At 42.4% G+C, this 12,652-nt stretch overlaps 1 protein-coding gene across 22 annotated transcripts in view; it reads right to left on the reverse strand.

Annotated features, from left to right (window-relative positions):
• DYSF (dysferlin) overlaps positions 1 to 12,652 on the reverse strand; it is a 231,458-nt gene that overhangs the window by 38,644 nt on the left and 180,162 nt on the right. For all 22 annotated transcript variants that reach the window (XM_003922617.4, XM_003922619.4, XM_003922620.4 and 19 more), the window contains one exon: positions 4,950 to 5,048. In XM_003922617.4, the coding sequence (XP_003922666.3) occupies positions 4,950 to 5,048 (99 nt within the window). The remainder of the gene's footprint in view (positions 1 to 4,949; positions 5,049 to 12,652) is intronic.

Consider the following 12,652-nt stretch of genomic DNA (forward strand, 5'->3'; position numbering starts at 1 on the left):
GACTTAATGTTGCTTTTTTCTTTTCAAGGAGTGGGAAGGAGGTATGACCCAAAGAATTATTTCTTTATCTCTAAAGTACGATAATTTGATTAGAATATGTCTCAGATTGACCAATCTTCGTCAATGTTTCCTGACACACTAAAAATAGTAAAAAATTTTAAAAAGTAGTGGTTTAGTAAAACCTTACTGAAATAGAATAGTTGTATATTCAACTATTTTATTTTTAACTACTTTTTAAAAATTTTTTACTATTTTCGCTGTTTTCCTCAGAGACTCCAATTATGCAAATATTAGGTCTTCTTTCCCTGACTTCTATATCTGTCGTTTTCTCTTTGTTCCTTTATAACTTTTTCATTATTTCCATTTTCATTTGCTTACTTTTATAGTGTTCCACACGGCCATTCTGCTCTTTGTCCTCCCAACTTCATGTTTTTTATCTCTTTCTTTCCTGAGACCTGCCAGTGCAAATTATCACTCATCTCATCATCTTTTGACTTCTTTAATTTCTGTTTTGCATTCTGACTGCCCCATTTCTAAAAAGTTCACAGCAACACATTTCATGTCATCTGCTCCTTGACAAAATTTTTCAAGTAGGTATATGTCCTCTTCTATTGATAAGTTTTACTTTTGATTTTCTTTTTTGCAGGATTTTTGAATTCATGTTACATCATTTTTAAAAATTATTTCTCACTAAATGAGTTGGATTTTCCTAGACCAGCTACTTCCTTTGTTCCCACCACAGAGGCAGACTGCTTCCTGCAAATACGGCTCCTTTGTATAATTCTCATGTAGCTCCATCTCTGCTTCTCTCAATAAAACCAGGTCTAAGAGTTTTCTGTCATAAGCCTCCACCTATCTCCAAAGTTTCCATATCCACAGTTGTAAACAAAGAACGTAACATTTATATTTCATGATGAAATATTACTTTCAGGAACTGTATTTTGAAACTTTACTATGAAAGTTTTCAAACACACACAAAAGTAAAGAGAATAGATAATAAATCCCCATGTACCCACCACCTGTCTTAAATAATTATCAACATTCTTCCATTAGAAAGTATATTTTTGTTAGGGCTTTCTGAGATCTGCTACTGCTCTGGTAGCAGATCTTCCATTATTTTGGATGTATCTTCTATTCACTTACTGCTGAGTGGCCTCTAACCAATTTCAGTTGTCTTTGAGCAGCCCTTACATATATTTTGAAATCTGTGGCTTCTATTTGTTTCCAACTTTTCTGAAAATGGATTTTGTGGGTTTGAATGATTTCCAAAAGAAAAGAGGAAAAATGCTGACTTATGCAGCCATGTTCATACTGGAAGTCCCAATAAAATATTTTTTAAATTTCTAAGCAGTTGAACTTTTTGTTTAAACTTTTGTAATTAATTTCTCATTTTATTGCATTATAATCTGTCTTGTCCAATTTCTGCTTTTAGTAACTTATTACAAAACTAATATGTGATCAAATTTTGTTAAGTATTCTCTGAGCATTAGAAAAATGTAGTCTCCATTTTTTTATTATTTTTATTCTCTATTTTAAAGCTGTAACTTTAACTTCATGTAGCTTAAAAAGCAGTTACCTGTTACTCAGATCTTTTATCTTCTTATCTGTCTGCTTGCTCAGTTAAGGAGAAAGGTGTAATGAAATAATTTCTGTCATTTTGTGCTTTTATCTGTGTGAGATATTAGTTTATATATTCTTATCCATTTTTGCTTTAAGTATTTCTAAGCTTTACTATTCTATCCATAAAGATTTCGGTCTTTTCATTGAGATGTACATCTTTTATTTACATAAAACAGTCTATTTTGTTTCCTTTGCTATTTTACTTCAAATGGTTTTCCTTTTGTTTACATTTACCTTGTTTGCTAAAATGTTGCTTCCAAAATATTTTTTAGCCATTCTAAGTTGTACGGTCTTGGATGTGTCTGTTAAAGACAGTACAATAATTTTGACTTTTCATATAGTCTAAGAGTCCTTATCATTTAAAAGGGGAGTTTAATCCATTTTTATTACTTAGGTATATTAAGATGTTTTATTATTTTTCTTCTATATGTTTGCCATGACTTCTGTTTTTAATGCTTTCTGGTTGTGTCGTTTGTTCCTATATTTTTCTGTTTCGATTATGAGCTGTTTCGTCCCCCTATGCTAGTGATTTCTGAAATCTGTTTTCCTCCATTCTCTCCATAATGTGGCAGGCTATTTTTCAAAGACCCATGTTGATGGTGCTGGCTTTCTTCCATTTACTTATCCTTAAAGAACCAGTGTCTCTTCCAGGTCTAGTTTCCCCCTAGAAATAGTTTGAACGTATTTTGCTTTGGACAGACTATTTTCACTTGGATGCTGTCAGAGACCTCCTCGGAGAGGTCAAGTGGGAGGGCTGGGTGCCAGTTCAGCATCCGTACCTGAGGGAGCAGCAAGGGGCGTGGGCCATGGGCCACCCTGGCAGGAGTCTTCATTCTTCCTTGGGTTGTCTGACCTTTTGGCAAGGCCACAGGACCACATGCCAGACCTAATGTGTCAGACCTTCTTCCTGGTACACAAATAGTTCTGTCTCTTTGCCCAACCTCACACACCCAACTACCAAGTCAAGGAAGAACTTGCTGCCTGAGGATCACGGCTGCTACTGCCTGTGCCTCATCGCTGAGCAGCCAGGTCTCCAGGCACAATTCACCAGGCAGACTCATAGAGCAGAGACAACTTTTGCTGTCTGGGGAAACTGCCCTCCGGAATGCCTAGCACAGGCTCTGCACCAGCAGGAGCACCTGAAAGCCCAGGCCACCTGCTACCCCAACAAGCTTCAACTCACTCTCATCAAGTCTCCTTCAAAGGGCTCTTGGGGACATTCCTATGTGTCTAACAGCCTGTGTCCATCTCTCATTTTCTCCTCTTCAAGCCTGGGAGGTCACTGCAGGGTACAGAGTCTCCCCCATTTACCAGCCAGAAGTAGTGTTGCCAGATTTAGTAAGTGAAAATATACAATTCCTAGTTAAATCTGAATTTCAAATAAATGATACAGAAGGGGAACAGGGAAGTACTGCTTAGAGGGGGGTCCCTGGCAAGGGCTCCACCCCCAGGCCTATGCCCGGAGACCTAGGGGAGAACAGGCATTTCTCTTTTCCTGCCCAAATGTTGCACTTCCCAAGACCATCTTGGCCTGCCACTTCCCCATCCTGCCCTATAAAAACCCTGAGACCCTGGCAGGCAGAGACACAAGGGGCCGGCCATGGAGAGGAACACACCAGCAGAAGAACACACGGACAGCGGGATGTCGAAAAGAACGCACTGGCGTAGGAGCACACCAACAGGCCACAGCAGGCTGGCAGGCCATCAACCAGCAGAACAATGCAGAGTTTGGTTGGGGTGGTGGGAGCGAGTCCAGGCTGCTGAGCAGCCCAACTGCAGGGGAAAACCACCTTCCCACTCCATCTCCCTTCTTGCTCCCCAATCTGCTGAGAGCTACTTCCACTCAATAAAACCTTGCACTCATTCGCCAAGCCCACGTGTGATCCAATTCTTTCGGTACACCAAGGCAAGAAACCCCGGGATACAGAAAGCCCTCTGCCTTTGCAATAACACAAGAGCTGACTAACACAAGCTGCCTACCGACAGCTAAGCTGAAAGCGCACCCTATAACACACACCCACTGGGGCTTCGGCTGTAAACACTCACCCCTGGACACTGCTGTGGAGTCGGAGCCCCACAACCTGCTCCTCTGTATGCTCCCCTAGAGGTCTGAGCAGCGGGCACTGAAGCAAGCCACATCCCCATTGCATGCCCTGCAAGGGGAATAGGGAACTTTTCCTGTTTCATAACCAATAATTTTAAAATAAATATGCCCTGTGCAATATTTGAAGCATGCTTATATTTTAAAAAGCTACTCATTGGGCCGGGCGTGGTGGCTCAAGCCTGTAATCCCAGCACTTTGGGAGGCCAAGGCGGGTGGATCACGAGGTCAAGAGATCGAGACCATCTTGGTCAACATGGTGAAACCCCGTCTCTACTAAAAACACAAAAAATTAGCTGGGCGTGGTGGCGCGTGCCTGTAATCCCAGCTACTGAGGAGGCTGAGGCAGGAGAATTGCCTGAACCCAGGAGGCGGAGGTTGCGGTGAGCCGAGATCGCGCCATTGCACTCCAGCCTGGGTAACAAGAGCGAAACTCCGTCTCAAAAAAAAAAAAAAAAAAAAGCTACTCATTGTTAATCTGAAATTCAAATGTGACTGGGCATCCTGAATTTTAACTGGCAGCCCTAGCCAGGAGACCATGCTAGTCCTTTAAGGAGCAGTTTCAGAATCACCTCTGATTATCTTCTTAAAAAATAGCCTACTTTTTCAAAGCATAATTATATTTGTATAATTTCCTCAAAATACCACAATTTGGTTGACTCATTTCTGTTTTTTTCCACAGAAACAGGGTTTCCCGTATTTTCAGATTTGTAGGTAATTTTCTGGCCCAAATGCAGGAGTTGGGAGTCAGGGGTACAGTCCCAAGCTGACTTTCTTTTTATTTTAACACAAATTTTCTATTACAGAAAAGTTCAAATAACACTGGAAGACACAGAATAGGACAACAAATCCCTGCATACCCATCTCCAAGCTTCAACCATTTGCAATGTCATGCAATATTAATAATGTTGACTATTTTGAAAATTGGTCAGGGGGCCACCCACAACATCTAGCTTGCTCCCTGATTTTAGGGGAGCTGGGGGCACATTAACGCAGATCATTTCACCTCTAAACACTTTGGTACTTGGTTACCCCAGCCCACACTCACTTCTGGCTGTAAATCGGTGGGCGGCTTTCTCACCCAGCTGGTCCAGCAGCATTCATCAACCTCAGACACTGAATGAGGAGACAAATGTAAATGGATCTACTGCACCAGCTCTATTCCTGTTGTGTCTACCACTGCCCAGCACATGCACACAGCGACTGCCAGACTGAAGACGAACCTCACCTTCAGGGTATCAAAATCCTTCTCCAAGTAGGAGCCGCACTTTTCCCTCTCCCCTATGGAGGCAAAGAATTTGCTCCACCAATCGATGAACTCTTCTTCCTAAGTGAAAGTGGGTAGAAAGAGACCATTTCAGAAACAGGGCTAGTCTAGTAGGGTCCTGCAGAGTTGGCAATCCTCCCTCTGCTGCTGGCTGCTCTGGACCACAAGGCTTTCCTAAGGGTGATTTTGGGAGAGCAGAGAGAGGAGACCTCCACCTCTCCAGGGGCCAAAGGCTGTGCAGACTGAAGGAGTCAGCATTTGGTTGGTGTTGAGAGGCGGAGGCTCTAGGCCTGGCTCTGCCCCAACAAGCATGTATGTTTCTGTCAAACTCTCAGGCCTCCCTTTTCCTTTCTGTGAAATGGGCATAATCAACTTGGTACCTCCTGTATCCGAGGGACGTGGCACACTGAGGCCAAAATCAGAGGGTACATAGTGTCACTCTTTGGGGAAAATGTCAGTAATGTATTCTTTATGAATAAAACACAGTGGACCCAGGGAAATTCAGACCCAAAAGAGTTTAATCTATTCTGCCTATTCGCCTCCTTACTCAGGCAATAAAGGAAGCATTGGAAATCAGCACTCAGCCTCCCCAGGGTCAAATCAAAGCAGAGTTCCTGAAAATCAACAAACACTAAGTGCCCTTTATTCCAAAGACCCTGCCAAATGTGAAGTATTAGGTGAGAGGAAAGGAAGCGTGTGACAGCACCTTTTCTGTGTGACAACCGCATCCTTCCTCCACCACTCCCATTTGCAGGAAAAGGTGGACAGGCCTGTTGTGGCAAGTCCTGACCGCCCCACCTTTTAACTCCTCCTGCACATGGTGTTTCTGCAGGCCCTCTTAGCTCTGGTGTCTAGAATATTCCTTCAGCTGTGTCCTGTCTTGGAGGATGGCGTGTCCCGTCACCTGGAGGGTCAGCAAGCTCCCTGAAGGTGGGATGGTCAGTGCCCCGCAAAAGCCCACCCAGGTCCCAGCCCTCAGTCTGCACCCATCTGTACCATTAGAGCTCATCCAGTTTGGTGGGAAGACCCAAGGACATGGCCTCAGGACTCATTCTGGAGCTTGCTTTCCTCCTCTGTATGAGATAAGCTAGAAGAGCTCCCAGAAGTCTGTTCTAATTCTATAGTGGGAGCTGAACATCTATCACAGAGTTTCTGAAATGCTGGTGACCCCTTCAAACTAAAGTCAAGTGCCCTGAGCGCTGGCTTACTAAGGGTGAACACAAGCTGGAGCCCGGCCAAGGGTTCTTGAACAGGCATCCTGGGGAGAAGGTAGGATGAGGGTCTCGAGTCTCCAACCATCCTGAAAGTGTGGTCCTAACACCCCTTGTGAGGCCAGGTGGTCTCCAGACACATCATGCAGGGAATGTGCACCAGAGTGAGGCTGAATCTGCAGCCAGATCCTACCAGACCCACTTACCCGGAGGGTCTTCTGCAGCCAGGAGAGAGGAAACAAGGTCAGGTGGGTAGGGTACAGTGAGGCAGACCTTTCTGACTTGTAACTACCTTAGAAAAAGTCAGCTTAAAACAAGGCAGACCCAAGCCTTAAGGTCTGAAGTTCAATTTAAGGAAAAAGATGCTATGGGTGACACACATATACAGATAACACATATCAAATTCACACAATGACCCACACACAGAAGAACTGACTTACAGTCATGTCCAAGGGAGATGTGTATATGCTGAAACACACATATACCCCCACAGAAACACACAGAGGCACACACCAGCATACAGGCAAATGTGGACACTTAGGCAGAAATGGTTAGAATGGAACCCAATTTAGCTGTTGAGTTCTCTTAAATCTTTATTTTTCTTTCCCAGTCCAAATACTTAAAGGTTTCATTTTATAACTCAGGCTCAGAGTCAGGCACAGACAGACAACCAACCAGTGAGTTCTGTACAAAGAAAAGACAGGAACATGAATTGTGGGGAAGGTATTACCCTTCCCCCAATCCTGAATAACCAAGTAAATTTCCAAAAGAATCAGAGAGACAGTCTGAAAAATACCATAAACAATGACAACTAAACAGACAAATATTCTGTACACTAAAAACAGAATATATACCTTCTTTCCCAGCACCTTTGGAGCACTTAGAAAAAAAAATAAAAAGCCACAAAGCAAATCTCAGTAAAGTCCCAGAAATGAAATCCCTATCAGTCATATTTTCTGACAATACTGCAACAAAACTAGAAACTAATGAGAAATTTTAAATAAAATATCAACCTTTTGGAGATTTAAAGGTATATGCTTAAAGCCCTCCTGGGTCAAAGAGAAAACAACCAAAACTAAAATTTCAGATACTCAGGAAACACCAATAATATGATATATATATATCCCAAAATGTATGGGTTGTACCTAAGCCTGTATTCAAAAAAAAATTATCTTAAATGTTTTTGCTTTTATACAAAAAGAACGAAAATAAATTACCTGATAATTCAAGAAACTGGAAAGAGTAGAAAGACCAAAGAAAATTGTAAATAGAAATGAATATATTAAAAAGGAGAATATTACAATTGATAATCAAACCCCAGAGCAAGATTTCAAAAGACCATTAAAATAGATAAGCATTTATCAAATCTAATTTTTGAAAGTAGATATACCATTAGGAATGAGAAAAATCAAATAAAAAGACATTATAGTAGAAAATGAAATTATTAAGAAGTTTATGAGGCTGAGCCCAATGACAAAATCTTAGAAAATGTAGATAAACTGAATGATTTTCCAGAAAAATAAAAATTGCCAAAGTTGATTCAAAAGTAGTAGAAAACATGAAGAGATCAATAACCTTAAAAGAAAGGGGGCTGGGCACGGTGGCTCATGCCTGTAATTCCAGCACTTTAGGAGGCCAAGGCAGGTAGATCACGAGGGTCAGGATTTTCGAGACCATCCTGGCCAACGTGGTAAAACTCCATCTCTACTAAGATACAAAAAATTAGCCATGTGTGGTGGCACACACCTGTATCCTAACTACTCATGAGGCTGAGGTAGGGGAATCCCTTGAACCCCGGAGGCAGAGGTTGCAGTGAGCCAAGATCGAGCCACTATACTCTAGCCTGGCAACAGAGCGAGACTCCGTCTCAAAAAAAAAAAAAAGAAAAGAAAAGAAAGTGGAAAAGATCTTGATGAACTACATCCACAAAAAGACATGAGGCCAAGACCATTTCTTTGGGGGAAAATTCTATGAGTGAGTGTTTCAAAGATTAAATCATTGTTTGTTCCACAGCATAGAAAAAGATGAAAATTTTTTCCATTTGTTTTATGAAGCAAAGCTTAACAAAGCGGCATACACACACATGGATTAATCTCATTCCTGAAGAGAGACATAAAGATCCTAAATAAAACACTGAGGAACAGATGGCAGCAGTCAGTCTGGCCTGGTCAAGCTGGGTTATTCCGGAATACGAGAGTGGCTCAGCATCAGTGAGTCAGGAGACAAAACTCACAGGATCACCTGCAGCAGAGGTTTGAAAACTATGGGCTACCGCTGGCCACCTAGTTTTGTAATTTAAATATCGATATCTTCCGAAGCAGCTTTTCAGCTGCAACTGCAGAGTTGAGTCATTGCAACAAAGACCTTATGGTCCCCCAAGCCTAAAACATTTACTACCTGGCCCTTTAAGAGAGAATTTGTCAACCCCTGGTTTATAAGATGCAAAACAAAAACAAAAAAAGGAGGTTTAAGAGGTTAGAATTTCTCATTTATTCCCAAATGAACCTCTCTGTGAATCAACAATGAAAGAAGTTTCTTGGCCTTATGAAGAATATTTTAAAGCAATATTCAGCATCATGTTTGACAGTATCAGGCTTTCTCCTGCCTGGGCTTTTGCACATATAGGTCCCTCTGCCGATAATTTTCATGTGACATAGTCATCAAGAAGCAGTAAAGCAGGGTGGGTGAGAGCCAGGACCCAGAAGCTAGACTGCCAGTGGTCAAATCTTGCCATGCTCAGTGGGGTGACACTGGGTCACTACTTAACTTCTCTTGGAGTCAATTATCTGTAATGGAAAACCAGTAGTATCAATTTGACAGTTATTGTGAGGAATAAATGAGTCAATATATATAAGTGCTCAGAACTGTGCCTAGCACATATATGCAATGTAAGTGTTTATTGCTATTACTGAGAGTAGTAATATTGCTGTTGTTGCATGGACCTCGTTAACTTCTTGGCCAAGGGCTAATCTCCTACAAACTGCTGGTGGGGCACGGATGGTCACAGCCATTCCAGAAGGCAAACTGGCTGCATGTTTCCATAGCCTAAAGAAGCATGCACTTTGACACAGCAATCTTATTCTAGAATTTTATCCAAAGAAAGTAATCATGGATATACATAAAGATTTTACTTCATTTCAAACAGTGAAACATTGGAAACAACTTAAGTATCCAACAATAAGGAACTGTTTGGATAAACTGTACATCCATATGATTAAACATGATACAACCTAAAAATGATGCTGTAAAAATGTATTTGCTAACATGAAAAGTTACTCCAGCTGATGAAATTTATAAAGGGTTTAAAAATAATGTGGTCTCATTTTAACAAAAGAACTAAACCCCACATGTTCATAGTGGTTACTTTTGAATAGTAAAATTTTACATGTTTTATCCCTTTTATTTTGTGTATAACTCAAAAATTTCTAATTTTTCATTGTATGTAAGTTTCCCTTGCATAACTTTAAAAATTAAAAAAAAATTAAATAACAACAGCAAGATGCTTCAAAAGACACTACCAATAAAGTAAAAAGACAACTCACAGAATGGGAGAAAATATTTGCAAATCGGCCATGCACAGTGGCTCACACCTGTAATACTAGCACTTTAGGAGGCTGAGGCAGGTGAATCACCTGAGGTCAGGAGTTCGAGACCAGCCTGACCAACATGGCGAAACCCCGTCTCTAGTAAAAGTATAAAAACTAGCTAGGCATAGTGGCGGGTGCCTGTAACTCCACTACGCAGGAGGCTGAGGGAGGAGAATCACTTGAATCCAAGAGGTGGAGGTTGCAGTGAGCCGAGATCACACCACTGCATTCCAGGCTGTGCAACAGGAATGAGATCCCATCTCAAAAAAAATTGTAAATTACATGTTTGATAAGGGATTTGTATCCAGAATATACATAGAATTCACAACTCAATAATAAAAAGACAAATCACCCAATTTTAAAATGGGCAATGGATTTAAGTTGACATTCCTCCAGAGAAGATATACAAATGGCCAACAGCACATGGAAAGATGCTCAGCATCATGAGACATCAGGGAAATGCAAATCAACACCATGACGAGAAGTCACTTCACACCTGCCAGAATGGCTATCATCACAGAGTCAGATAATAGTTGATTAAGATACGGAGAAACTGGAACCCTTGTACACTGCTGGTGAGGATACAAAATGCTGCAGGCACTTTGAAAAACAGTTTGGCAGTTCCTCAAAACATTAAACATGGAGTTGCCATATGGCCTAGCAATTCCATTGCTAGGTATATATCCAAGAGAAATGAAAACTTATGTCTATACAGAAACTTGCACATGAATGTTCAAAGCAGCATTATTCGTAATAGTCAAAAGGTGGAAAGACCCAAATATGAATCAACTGATGAATGGATTTAAAAAAAATGTGATATATCCTTGCACTGGGACATTATTTGGTAATAAAAGGGAATGAAGAACTGATACATGTTATGATGTAAATGAACCTAGAAAACCTTATGCTAAGTGAAAGAAGTTAATCACAAAAGACCACATATTGTAGGAATTCATTTATATGAAGTTCCCGAATAGGCAAATATATAGAAACAAAAAATATTCAGTGGTTACCAGGGGCTGGGATTGGGAGGGACTGCTCACTATTTAACCTCTCTAGCACTCAATTTATCTAATGTGTAATGGAAAAATAATAGTATTAATTTGACAGTTATTGTGAAGAATAAATGCGCTTCAGTACTGGGGGTTTTGTTTGTTTGTTTGTTTGTTTGTTTGTAGTGATGAGGATATTCTAAAATGGATTCCAGTCACGGCTGCACAACTCTGTTAATATACTAAAAACCATTAAATTGTACACTTTAAATAAGAACCTATATTTACATGATTATCTCAATGAAGTTGCTAACATTAAAAAGAACAAATGATCAAACACAAGCATACAGCATCAAACAAAACTGTTCCCCAGCAGACTCACAGCTGCTGAGACCAATGGCCCGTGACCTTCCTCTTGGCCACGCCAGCTGGCCACCTGCTCAGTGACTTTTGCCGCCATGTCCTTCCTGCATTGCACAGGTAAACCCTCTTCTAATCAATTGCCCGCACCTTTAACAGCAATTATGCCTGTGGCAGAATCATAATCTGCATATGAACTAGTCTTTTCTTGGCCCTACAGTGCTTTGTTACCCCCTCGCCCTTTCCTTCTTCTTAACTCCTTGCACCTCTCTTGCTCCATTGCACTTCTGGCCAACCCCACCTGGGGTTAAATCCAGCTGTTCTTCACTTTGCATCAGCCCCCCACAATCAAATGTGGCTGAAGGAAACCATGAAACCAGCCTGCTGGGTCTCACACCAAGTTCCTGGCAAAGCTTCAAGGAGGCTCAGTGCTGCCCAGCACCCCATCTTGTTTCCCTGGCCCTCTACTCGCCCCTTCTCCTGACACCACCTGCCACTCACCCTCTTCTCAGCCCTCTAGCACCTCCTCCCTGGCCTCATGCTCAGCCCATGTCCCTCTTTCCTTTCTCTTAGAAAGCTGAAGCAATCGGAAGAGACTTCCCCAACCCCCTACCAGCACCCATGCCATGTGCTATCTTCCCTTCTGCTCCTGTGGGTACTCAGCTAGCACCCCAACCCAAGGCCAACCTCTGCCCTCATGCCCGGGACTCATCCCCTCTGGCCCATTCAAGGACATCACTCCATGACTCTCCCTACCCTCTCCTGTGTCACCAACATCCCTCCCCTCTGGGTCATTCCAATCAGCATTCAAACATAGGAACCGGTGCCCCACTAGTCACAGAATATGTCTGTCTCTCTGCCCACAATTTCCCCTTTGGCTTCCACCTGATTACCTTCTCCCCTTTACAGAAAGACTTCTACAAAGAGTTGGCCGCATTTATTGACTCTAACTCTTATCTTTCCATCCTCTGTCCTCCCTCAAAACACGCTTGTCAAGTTCACTGATGGCTCTGACCTCAATCATCAACCCAAGAGCAGCGTTTGGCAGCCGTCGTCACCCTCCGTCCCCGAAGCATCTCCCCTCGCCTTGCAGAGCTCCACTGTCCGGAGCACCACGGTGCTGTCCTCCCGCTCGCCACCCACAGCTGTGCAGTCTTCTTTGCTGTCTCCTCCTTGTCACCCACACTTTGGCCATCTGAGTGCCTTGGGGCTCGGTGCTTCAGCCCCTCCTCTCTAGCCATTCTCACTCCCTTGGGTCCCCCCTGGGTCTTAGCTCTTTAAATAGCACATATGTTGATGAGTGCCACCTTAAGCTCTGTCCAGCCTGGATCCTTCCCCAGGACTCCAGCTGCCACGTGACATCTCCCGCTAGACACCCGATAGGCTTCTCAAAGGTAAGTCCAGATTCCTACCCCCCAACATCCCTACCCAGTCCACTCCTCCCATGCCCTTCCTCATATGAACAAATGGCAACTCTCCTTCCAGATGTTCAAGCCGAAAACCCTGCAGTCACC

Source organism: Saimiri boliviensis, chromosome 1 (assembly GCF_048565385.1).
Source record: "Saimiri boliviensis isolate mSaiBol1 chromosome 1, mSaiBol1.pri, whole genome shotgun sequence".
Taxonomy (NCBI): domain Eukaryota; kingdom Metazoa; phylum Chordata; class Mammalia; order Primates; family Cebidae; genus Saimiri; species Saimiri boliviensis.